Here is a 12655-nt window from a genome sequence, read left to right on the forward strand (position 1 = left end):
TTTTTTTTTTATAAAAGTAACCTTGATTAGAGGGAGAGGTTAAATTTTAGTTATTATTTTTCTTTGTTTTATAATACATTGATTAATTGGGGTTATATATGACAGTCCTAGACAATAATATCAATATTAATTGATATATTACCAAGTTATGAGCAGATTGCTTATAAAATAATTCATGTGATTTTAATTTGTAATTTTTATATTAATAATTAATAAAAATGGGAAACTGTTATTTAGAGCATTTTTGCCAGTTATATATTATGTACACATTTTGATATTTCCTTCTGTTATATTAATGCAACATGCATATTATTGAACCCAATAAAATATTTTAAAAAGAAAAAGCAAGTTTTATGAAATACTATAGAAAACACCAAAGCCACACATTTCTTGAACTCATTAAATCTGCCCAAGTTAGATCCCAAGGACAAAGATCGTCTTGACACTGATATATCTGAAAAAGATTCTTGGTGCGATGATGTCTCAACAGAACAATAAAACACCAGGATCAGATGGCTTTCCAATTGAATACTTTTAAAGCCTCTTCAAATAAGCTTTTAACCCTTTCGCAAATATGTTTAAGGAAGCACTGATTAATAAAACATGTCTCGTTCTCTGGAATTGGCTACAATAAAATTACTGCCAAAACCTGAGGACCATCAAAAATGTACTTCTTATCTGCACTAGTCTTTTGAATTCAAATTACAAAGTTTTATCAAAATTAATTGCATTAAGAATAGATGACATTATCCCTAAAAATAATAATGCTGATCAGACAGGCTTTGTCAGAAATCGATATAGATTTGACAATGTACGGAGAGTTTTTCACATAATGGATGCGACTCGTATGCAAAATAATCCCACGTTGATAATGTCGATGGATGCGGAGAAGGCATTTGACAGGACTGAACCTAGCTTCCTTATGCAAACTCTTAAAGCAATGAATTTTAGAGAGGGATTTATTCAATATATTGAAACATCTTTTGCTAGTCCTAAAGCTCAAATTCTAACTAATGGTACCTTCCCGCTATCCAGAGGATTCTGCCAAGGCTGTCCAAGTGCTCAGTCGCTGTTCTCAATAGCTAATGAGCCATTGGCTATTCATTCTAATCTCATTATTACTGGATTTAAATTTGGCTCAAATTAACACAAACTAGCCCTTTATGTCAAAGATCTTTTAGATTTCCTGTCTGATCCAAAAGAATCATTACCCTCTCTTCTACCATGTTTCCAACAATACAGTGTTATAGATGTTTGGATACGAATTAAACCTTTTAAAAAGTGAAGTCATGCCTTTTAATATACAAGATAATAAGATCAAGAACCTAGTCAAACCTTTGCAATGGTGCCCAAATGGATGTAAATATTTAGGCATAGATTGGCAGATAAAATCCTTAAAGATAAATACATGAAATTATTGAATCAGGTCAAATTAGATTTATAAAAATGGAGGTAACTGCCATCATGTTTAATTGGAAGTGTGAATTAAATTAAAATGAATATACTCCACAAATTTCTATATTTATTCCAATGTGTCCCAATTAAAATTCCCAGAAGTCTATTTAAGGAATTAAACAAATCAATGTCTCGCACAGAGAGGATGAATGCACTCATTTCAGAATAGAATTCCATGTAGTTTCAGAAAATGGCTGTTCAAAATCTTGTTCCCATAGTTTTCAAAAATTCTGTCCAGGGAACTATCCCTAGAATTTAAAAGTAATTATAAATTTTTCCTATCATATTAGGTTCTAGGTCTTCAGGAAACTTCGAAGTTAAAGAATTTAAAAAGCTCCTAACCTGTAAATAGTGAAAAAAATGATGCCTAGATATTTTAAATTTAGTTAATAATTGTTCAAAAGAAGCAAGATTTTGGACTGTAAAATATCTGAGAAAGATTGGATACCTAAATTTAACCACTGATGATAAACCACTATCTTGAACAGAAGGTTTTAAAAAAAAGAATTACCCAAAATAGGACTAATTAATAAATTGAAACCAGATTCTAAACAATAAAATTATCAGTTAATTTGGATGCCAAAAAAGGTAAAGGTGCTTCAAGTATTGAAAGAGGAGAATATTTTTTAGTAGATTTAATTTCTATATGCACCAAAATTTCCCTTATGATGAATTCAAAAAGTAATGTATCTGATGTTAGCTTCCCAGCAATAAAATCTAAAGTTAGGTAATGCCAAGCTGCTGATTTAAAAAAAAAAAAATTCTTGGGGACTTTCCTAAGACAGGGGCATTTATTTTTCCATATAAAAGAAGATATGATAGAATCTAATGATTTATTATTACAATCTAAAGCAGTACACCGGGCCCACTACTCCAAAGTTCAATTGGCTAAATTCTATTCTAATCTCTTTTCTAAATGTGATAAAGTGTACCTTCTTCAGATATAAATTTATAATATGTTTTGGTATGATCTTCTCTTTCCAATTTTTAGGAAGGGGTATTTCATACCTTGCATTTAGTTGATATTAATTTGATTCCAAATCCTTTTATTGCTCTCTGGAATAAATGGGCCATCTGGTTTAACTGCTTCACAATCCAACAAAGTTTCCCTCATTTCCCTTATCGCAAGAAGGGCCATATTAATGAGATGGAAAGATGTTGTCTTTTCCAATCACACTCAATAGTTATCCAATATGATGGCATATCTGACTTTGGGAAAAATTAGATGTTCCACTTTTGAAATGCATCTCAATGGTGTTTCTCTATGGGGTTCCCTTCTCAAATATTTTTAAGATTTCTAAAATTAACTATTTTATCATTTACAACTCATCTTGTTACCTTATTTTTTTTATTATCAGTAGTGGTCTGTCGTGTTAAGGCAATAGCTTCTGCAGGGTGTGGTTAGATGTTTATTTTTTTCACTTTTTAATGTAATATAAGTTACAATATCATCTGTATAATTCTAAAAGATGTGTTAATACTATAGCGGCTATGTAGTGGGCCGAGCGGGTGCACAGTGCGGTATTGCGAACCGTTGTCAGCGCTGTTCTTCGGGTGAGCGTGCAGAACCGCAAGACAGAAAATTGGGTACTCACCCATTTAATGGACCGCTACACACTGAGTAACGCATTGTTTTTTTTTTGTTTTTTTTTTTACGGAGTCTCCTGCCGGAAAGCGCGGGACACTCACAGCCGCAAACTCATAATGATGTCCTACCTTGTCCCGTGGAGCCCAGGACATGAAGTATATAAAAGATGCTTGTAAAGTCTGAATAAAGCAGTCCTGTGTTGACTAACCTGGTGTATGTGTATTGCTTTAGTAGCTCTACCAAAGTAGCCGCTACAATATTCTTTTTTATTCTCATATACCTATGTAACATCTATACGATGAAACTAATAAAATATTGAAAGGAACAAATCAATGTCCAGCTTCTAATGGAAAGGTAAAGTCCCCAGATCAAATTCTCAACCCTTCAGCCCCTTACACCAAAGGAAGATTAAATCATCCTAATTTTAAATGTTACTATCTTGCAGCTGAATTCCATCTAATATGGTATTGGTTACACTCTGAGGCTAGATGGCTTCCTATTGAACAACATAAATTAAAGAAGGTTCCCTTAAAAGTTCTTTCTTTTTTAACATCTAAAAAGCACTCTTAAGTATTAATAAGAACCCTACAAATCTAAATTCTTTTGCAGTACTCTATTACAAGAAGCTCACGCAGTGGCTGTCATAAATACTTCATTATTTCAGAAAACTCCTCTGTGGAATAACTCCAATATCCCCCACCTGAATGCTGTCAACGAGTTTTGCTACCTGGGCAGCCCAATAACATCCTCAACTTCTCTTGATCTAGACATGAGTCAAGAACTGAAAATGCAATTAACCCTGCCCATCAATGTTATAGGCAGGTGTAGGTGTAGAACCTGTGTAGGTTCTTCCTCAATATTTCCAAATGGGGGAGGTAATTCAATTTATATACATTTTGTAAATTATTATCTATCGATATTCCCAAATATTTCATCTCCTTTTGTAGCCACTTAAATTTACTCTCTCATTGGTATTTCTCATAACCCCCTTTTGTTAGCAGCATTATTTCACTCTTATCGTAATTAATTTTATATCCCATGATTTTGCACCAGCTATACCTTACACTGCAAAAATTGCATAAGGTTAAACCAGAGATCCCTGAATTGTGTTTTAGATGTGGTATAGAGACAGGACTTTTGTGCATTCAATGTGGCTATGCACCAAGGTGAGACCCTTCTGGGTAGAATTAGAGGACATATTGAAAATAAATTACAGGAGTTGAGCATCTGCGGGATGCACTGTTCCTGCTGGGGGAATATTATCGACATGAGTCCAAGATTGTTTAAACACCAAATTCAATTCATGAAGGTCTTCTTGGCAGCGGCTAGGAACTGCATAATGGTTACCTGGAAATTTGACTCTCAGCAAAGCACAGCAAAATGGAACATAGAGATGCAGAGCGGTGTTCCCCTGGAGAAAATTACTTACAACTTAAGAGGGAGATAGGACACATTCATTGAAGTGTGGCAGTCATACTTGCAATACGCCAAAATACATGTGTGATTAGCCTTCCCAGGGCCTTTCTCAATAGGATTACAACGAATAACAGGATTGCACAAGCCGTGAAATACTGAGAACGAGGAGACAATTTGGAATTCCTGCCGGCTCCCTCCCTTTTTTATTCCTCATGTATTTGTGTTAATTTTAATAATTGAATTTTATGCTTTTACTTGGGTTGAAGTCTGAGCTATATCAAAAGACAGTAAATGTTTTAAGAATGTTCTCAAAATTTCCTTGAAAATGTAAAATCACTGACTTCTTAGCTAAAATAGACAAAAATCTGTGATACCAGTGAAAACCTCCAGTTTCATCATTGAGAACAAACAGAAACCAAGTGAGAATGGTGGCCCTTCCCATACTATCTTGCCCACTTGTACAAGTATTTTCTGCCCCACCTGTGAAAGAGTCTGAAGATCCCACAATGGCCTCATTCATGCCACAGAACTAGAGTGGGAACAGGTTAGTCTTGACCATTAGGACCTGCCTATAAATGGGGAGAAGAGTGGGACATAATCAGGCTGGAAATAGACAAGCTGACGGTATTATTCATAAATAATTAAAAAAACTTTTAACAGAATGCCAACCAGGTGAATTCCACAACAGACAGGTGATTTTTACTCCCTGGTTATTTAGTATATAAAAAAAAATTCTTCATAAATATCCCATTGTTTCCTACAGAGAACTACAATTAATTTGAATTTCATTTCAGATGAGAACAGGATAAAAGTGCAAACAAAAATATAATTACATCTGTAATATGCATTCTTTGTTTACTTAACACATTTCTGTCACTGGTTGATTATCACCACTTGCACAACATGCAAATAAAATCTGCAACAAATTTAGCAACCCACAAGGGCCACAATTGTATTCAGCAATTGAGTGTTGACTAAACTCCATTCATGTTGTATACAAAAACAATGGACAAAAAAAAAGAATTCCTAAGCTATGGAATTTACAAGAGATGGCTGTAGAATTGATGATGAATTACACATTGAAGGAAGTGTCTTGCTATGGAACAAAAAAAAACAGGGTTGGACTATAAAAAAATTCAAATGCCCTTTCTTACAAAAGAGAAAGCCATTCTTGACATCTGAAAACAAAACCCACAAGATCAAATCAAATGTATAATCTCAGATTGTGCAACCTAAAAATAGGTGGAAGATCATAACCAGGCAATGAGATACAAAAGTTTATATTGAAATTATAATTCTCCAACTATCTTGTCAGTTCCAGAAACCATGCATTATTTGTTATCAACTACTGCAGTCCATACTGATCAATAAAAACTTTTAAGTGATACTACCAGACGACAAACTTCAACAACATCTATTGTTTCTCTTGCTCTGTTATGATTTTATTCAAATGGAGATGAGAATACAGTTTCAGTCAAAAGAGCATGGGAACTAGATCTTTTATGTTCCTTGAAAATGAAGTTGGATTGCTGTTAATCCTGGCTCAAATTGTTGCCTGTAAGAAAAAGAGACGAGTTCTAAATTCTCCAAATTTTTGATACATATTTTGTAAATTTTCCATAAAGTTCACTATGTCAATAATGATAAGTTTATGTCATATACAATATACAATCTACATATGCACTGAAAATGCACCGTTAACACTTTTCATAAAATTTATTACTTTGCCAATGCCATCAGTTTAGGACTACTGAACATCAGTCCCGCTCCTCCTAATAAGCCAATTCTCTTGATTACTTCTTTCATAAACAATAGGCTATAAATTTTCTTGTGACTGCCATATCAGAAATAGAAGTCAAATTTTGTATACAACAGCAAAGGAAGTCCAAGTCAGTATTTGGTTATTAATTAGTATTTTCTTGTGGGCTACACAAAGGCACCAGCCATCAAAGCACAGTATCAATTTGGTTTAACAAGCGACACATAACCAGCAAGATCAGAATCAGAATTTATTGTCATGAACAAGCAATGAAATTCGATGTTTTGCAGCAGCGTCATCGTGCGAACATACATAACCATCTTAGGACATTACAGTAAAAAATAAAGTAATAATAATAATAATCGTGCAGGAAAAGTCAGGCAGTGTCTCGGTTCATAGATTATTCAGGAATCTGATGGCAGTGGGGAAGAAGCTGTCCTTATGCCGCTGAGTGCTCATCTTTAAGCTCCTGTACCTTTTCCCCGATGGTAGCAGAGTGAAGAGGGCATGGCCTAGGTGGTGGGGGTCTTTGAGGATAGAGTCTGCTTTTTTAAGACACCACCTCATGTCGATGTCCTCGATGGAGTGAAGATGATGTCGCTGGCCGAGTTCACTATCCTCTGGAGTTTATTCTTGTCCTGAGAGTTGGCACCTCCATACTAGGCAGTGATGGAACCGGCCAGAATGCTCTCCACAGTACTTGTAGAAGTTTACAAGAGTCTTCAGTAACATACCAAACTGCCTCAGACACCTCACAAAGTAGAGCTGCTGGTGACCCTTCTTTGTGATTGCATCAACGGGGAGGCTCCAGGACAGATCCTCGGAGATGTTGACACCCAGGAATTTGAAGTTCTTGACCCTTTCCCCTACTAAGCCCTTGATGAGGACTGGGTCGTCTTCCCCTGAAGTCCACAATCATCTCCTTGGTTTTGCTGACATTGAGCCAAGGATGACGTTGTTGTTACACCATTCAATGAGCTGATCTATCTCACTCCTATACATTTCTTTATTGCTGTTTATGATTCTGCTGACAACTGTGGTGAATCAGCACCAGAATTGTGACTGGCCACACAATCATGAGTGTATAACGAGTAGAGCAGTGGGCTAAGCATTCATCCTTGGGGTGTGCCAGTGTTGATGATCAGTGAGGAGGCATTGCTTCCAATTCATACCGACTGTGGTCTTCCAATGCGAAAGTCAAGGATCCAGTTGCAGAGTGGGGTACAGAGGCCTAGAGTTTGTAGCATCTTGACCAGCACTGACAGAATAATGGTATTGAAGCCCAAGCTGTAGTCTATGAAGAGCAGCCGTATATATGAATTGCTGTTTTTGAGGTGATCCAGAGCTGAGTGGAGAGCCAGTGATATTGCATATGCTGTGGAGCAATTGCAATGGTAGGCAAATTGCAGTGGGTCCAGATCTTTACTTGGGTACATGTTAATTCCGGCCACCACCAGCCTCTCGAAGCATTTAATTACAGTAACCACTTAGTGCAACTGAGAGGTATTCATTGAGACAGTCCACACGACTCTTCTTTGGTATCAGAATGATTAATGCCCTTTTGGAGCTGGTGAAAACCTCTGACTGCCACAATAAGAGGTTGAAAATGTCCATGAACACTCCAGCTGGTTGGTGCAGATTTTCTGCTAGGTACACCATCAGGATCTGATGCCTTGCAAGGGTTTACCCTCTTGAATGATGTTCTGACGTCGCCCCCAGAGACAGATATCACTGTGTCCTCAGCCTTTTTAGGGATTCTAGTAGGCACTGTTTGGTTCTTCTTCTCAAAACAGGCATAGAAGATATTCAGCTCATCAGGAATTGAAACATCACAGCCATCTATAGTGTTCACTTTCACTTTGTAGGCTATAATGGCCTGCACTCCCTGCCATAGCTGGCGTTTATCTATCTGTCTCTAGTTTCCTCTGGAATTGCCACTTTGCTTCGGAGATGGCCTTCCACAGGTCATACCTGGACTTCTTGTAAATATCCTGATCCCCGGCCTTAAACACCCATATTCTCACTGTCAGCAGGCTGCAGATTCTTTGATTTATCCAGGGTTTCTGGTTGGGGAACACCCAGTATGTGTGTGTGGACACACACGCATCCACGCAGGTCTTGATGAAGTTGGTGACATTTGCTGCATATTCATTCAAGTCTATGGGTGAGTTCTTGAATTTTTTCCAGTCCACAATTCAAAGCAATCCTGCAGACGCTCCTCTACCTCCCTTAACCAAACTTCATAGTCTTCATCACTGGTGCTGTGGTCCTCAGTCTTTGCTTGTACACCTTGAGTACAAGTACAGCTAGGTGATCAGACTTGCCAAAATATGGTCATGGTATGGCTCGATGTGTGTTTTTCATGATGGTGTAGTGGTGTGTTAGTTCCCCTGGTCTCGCATGTGACATGTTGGTGGTTGGCCTGATATCTGTCTCATGGCTGTTTATCACAGTGCTCAGTCCCTCCAGTGCCAGCCAGATGCTAGCCTGGGGCAGGTTGTACATTGTGACCAGGGTGAACTCCCTCGGCAGGTAGAATGGACGATACTTGATAGCCAGATGTTCCAGGTTGGGGGAGCAGAACTGGGACATGACTGTAATGTCTGAGCACCATAATGAATTGATGATGACACAAATGCCACCTCCCTGGTTTATCCAGACATAAGTGTTTGATCAGCGCGATGGAGGATGTAGCCCTTAGGTTGCAATGCAGTGTCTAAAATGTATGTCTTTAGCCAGGTTTTCGTAAAGCAGATCACATAGCACTCTGTGGTGTTGAACTCTGGCTTGGGAATTCATCCAGTTTGTTCTCCAAGGACTGTACATTGACCAGGAGGATGGTAGGGAGCGCAAGCCTCAGATCCTGGCATCTCAGCTCGACTTGTGCCCTCCCCCCCCCCTCCCTCCACATGGTCGGGTCTTCGTTCCTGGCTGGTGGATCCACTGCTGGAGCTGTTGTTCTACCTGCAGGAGTTGTTGTTGTAAATCACAGAGTAGTTTTATACCTGGTTGAGCTGTTTAAAACTCCTGCAGAGTTGTTGTTGTTGTACTTGCCTGAGCTATTTAAAGGTCCCTCAACCCGACGGAAATTGCCGATTCTACGCGATCTTGGGACCTCCATGCTGTCAACTAAGTTCGATTTTATGTTTCTCTTTTTTAAAATTTTTAGTTCTGAATTTAATTAGTATTTAATTATTCCTGTCAGCATTGCTTGCAAAGAGTCGCCACTGAACGGCACCATTTTTCTGCCATGCAGATAGACAGCAATTACGAACACTGATCAGTAGAAAGAATCAAGGTAGGCATAAAAATATCGGTTTATTTGTTATTCGTTTAAAGTTCTGAGGTTCAGAATGCATACATCACAAGTGAAATTCTGCAATCTAGTTTCTGCAATCATTTTTTTCCAGTGTACTCTGAAAGTATATTCTTGAATTTTCTCTTTACAAAATTAATTGTTCTGACACATGCCTTTTCTAAAATCCTATTTGAGGTGTAGAGTAATTACTGATATTTAATACTCTTATCTTCAAATTAAAACAAACTTATTACTGTATCCAATGCTATCCAAACAAATCATCTAAATGATTTAATATGTGCAAACTACACTTTTTTTAAATTAAGATGGATTCATGATTATATAATATGGATAAATCAAAGATAAATTAGAAACAGGCTAGTTTGTTGGTTAATTACGATCCAGGACAAAGAGAATGTCCACTTTATTTTTAGTGATTATTAGAACAATAAAGATGGAATATTATCCATCTAATTGTGGCTGAGAGACAGTGGCATGCAATTTGAGAGAGTTGGAGAGAAAAGTCGATAATGGAAGGCAAAGAAGAAATGGAAAGAGAGAGAGGAGGGAGTTATCGGAGATGAGGACAATCATCGTTCTAATTTTATGTTGGGTGAATTATTTTTTCAACCTGTGAGGAGAGTTCAATTCCAAAAAAAATTTCAGATAAATGAGGATTTCTGATTTGTTTCGGATATCTTCGTTTATCCAAAATTTAATTTTTTTTCCCAGATAAATGAGGATTTTGGAGAATCTGATTTCTGATAATCTGAGTTGTAATGTAGTTACTATATCAAAGATTAACAAATAATTCCTGGTATGAGGACGTTCTTTCATGAATAGAAATGGAGGAAGGTTTGTGTATGGGACAATGACAGGCGATTTCATTATAGAAATAAAATTCTGAGATGATTGACAGAAAAGATGTCTACAGGATGCTTTTTCATGTTGGACAGTCCAGAATCAGGGAGGGGCAAAATCCGAGCATAGTAGGCTGGAAGAGAATTTCTTAACACAGAGTGCTGCACATTTTTGAAATTCTCTATCCCAGGGAGTTATGGATGGAGCAGACCAAGTAATTTTTAGAATCACGTTCTTTAAAATGATGGAGTAACACCCAAAATATTTTGAGTTGCTTAACGAGCCTATTTCTAACACTCTGACAATTATAATTTGTTAAAGCCAAGTGAAAAATCAAAATAAAACTGCAGATTCTGTGAATGTGAAATATGAAAAAGGCAAGATATACCCAGCAAATCAGACAGATTTTTACAGATTCTTTCAAGTCATCGTTTTACATTTTATTATTGACAAAATAAATAACTTACAGATACTGACACTTTATTTATAATTTATAATATCTTTAAATTACTTACACCAATGAAATAATAAACAACAGAGGCTGTTACTGCAATGACTCCAACACCAGCTGCTGCGGCCATACCTAAAACAAAGCACAAAATGTAGTTGATGAAGAATGGGGTGTGGAAAATCTGGTCCATGTAGTCTGTACCTTGACCCTGAATGGCAATAATTACAATCACTGGGTCTGATTTTGGTCACACTACCAGTCCCTTCCAAAATGATGAAATATTATTGAAAAACAGTTTATCTGTAAAGGTTGCCCTAGTTAAGTACAACCTTTCCAAATGGCCACTCTAACAGCTCAATTTGATGGGGTTAAAGAGTGCAAGAAGTATTATGGCTAAGCCAGGTTCACTCAGAGCCAGAATCTGTACTTGGAACAATAATGTGGCCAATACAGAGAGAAACTTGGTTGAAAGAGGGGAACAACCTGCAGCTTCACATTTCAGAGTTTTGATATTTCAGAGGCAGGAGAGGGTAAAGAGGTGGTGAAGTTGCATTACTGATCAGGGAGAATTCACAGCTGTACTGCTGCACTGAAGGGCTCACCTATGAGTCAATATAGGTAGAACAAAATAAAAAGTTGCTGTCATCATGATGGGGCTTCCCAGTAACCAGCAGGAGATAGAGGAATAGATAATGAAACAGACTATGGAAAGATGCACAAACATGATGCTGTTATAGTGGGCAATTTTAATTTCCCCAAATTGACTGGGACTTCTTTCGTGTAAGGAGTTTGGATGGGACCAAATTTGTTAGGTGTATCCAAGAGGGTTTCTTGAAATAGAGTGCATCTAGACCAATCCGGGAAGGGGCCATACAAGCAAGACCTTTTATTGGGAAATGAGCTTGGCCAGATGATTGGCGATTCAGTGGGGAGTGCACTTTGCTAACAATGAAGAACAATAACAAAAATTACAAGGTCCAGGAACATGAATGATGAGAGAGGTTGTGAATTTAGTCAAAATGGAAAAGGACGCAGGTGTACAGTTTAGGATGCGAAAATCAAACTGGACTCATAAGGAATATAAAGAAAGCAGGAAAGAACCTGAACAGGAAATCCAGAGGATCAAAACTAGCCATGAAATATTCTAGGTGAAAAAGATTAAGAAAATTCCAAAGGCATTTTTACATGAATCAAAAACAAGAGTGTTGGATATAGAACATTAGAGCACAGTACTGGCCCTTCAGCCCATGATGTTGCGCTGACCTATATATACCAAAAAAAACCTAAACCCTCCCTACATCATAACCTTCTATTTTTCTTTCATCCACGTGCCTGTCCAAGAGTCTCTTAAATGTCCCTATTGTTCCAGCTTCTACCATCCCCAGGCACCCACAACTCTGTGTAAAAAAAAAAACTCCTGATGTCTCAATGTCTCCCCTAAACCTTCCTTCCTTCACTTTGTACAGATGTCCCCTGGTGTTTGTTACTCCCATGCTGGGAAAAAAGGTGCTGGCTGTCAACCATATCTATGCCTCTCAATTTTGTAGACCTCAATAAAGTCACCCCTCATTCTTCTTCGCTGCAAGGGGAAAAGCCCTCTCCATAGCTTCTATATCTTTCATGTAATGAGGTAACCAGAGACCACAATATCCTAAATGTGGTCTCACCAGAGATTTATAGAGCTTTAACATTACCTCATGACTCCTGAACTCAATCCCTTGATTAAGATCAGTATACCAAAGGCTTTCTTAACTATCCTATCAACCTGCTTGGCGACCTTGTGAGATCTATGGATTTGGACCCCAAAGTTCCTTTGTTCTTCCACAC

At 37.5% G+C, this 12655-nt stretch overlaps 1 protein-coding gene across 8 annotated transcripts in view; it reads right to left on the reverse strand.

Annotated features, from left to right (window-relative positions):
* Positions 1 to 5876: 5876 nt before the first annotated feature.
* The window catches only part of odr4 (odr-4 GPCR localization factor homolog), a 117496-nt gene continuing 110717 nt past the window's right edge, over positions 5877 to 12655 (reverse strand). For all 8 annotated transcript variants that reach the window (XM_069938233.1, XM_069938232.1, XM_069938231.1 and 5 more), the window contains 2 exons: positions 10893 to 10960; positions 5877 to 6014 (listed from right to left, as the gene is read on the reverse strand). In XM_069938233.1, coding sequence (XP_069794334.1) covers positions 6003 to 6014; positions 10893 to 10960 — 80 coding nt within the window. In that variant the 3' untranslated portion in view covers positions 5877 to 6002. The remainder of the gene's footprint in view (positions 6015 to 10892; positions 10961 to 12655) is intronic.

This window comes from Narcine bancroftii, chromosome 5 (genome assembly GCF_036971445.1).
Source record: "Narcine bancroftii isolate sNarBan1 chromosome 5, sNarBan1.hap1, whole genome shotgun sequence".
In the NCBI taxonomy this organism is placed as follows: domain Eukaryota; kingdom Metazoa; phylum Chordata; class Chondrichthyes; order Torpediniformes; family Narcinidae; genus Narcine; species Narcine bancroftii.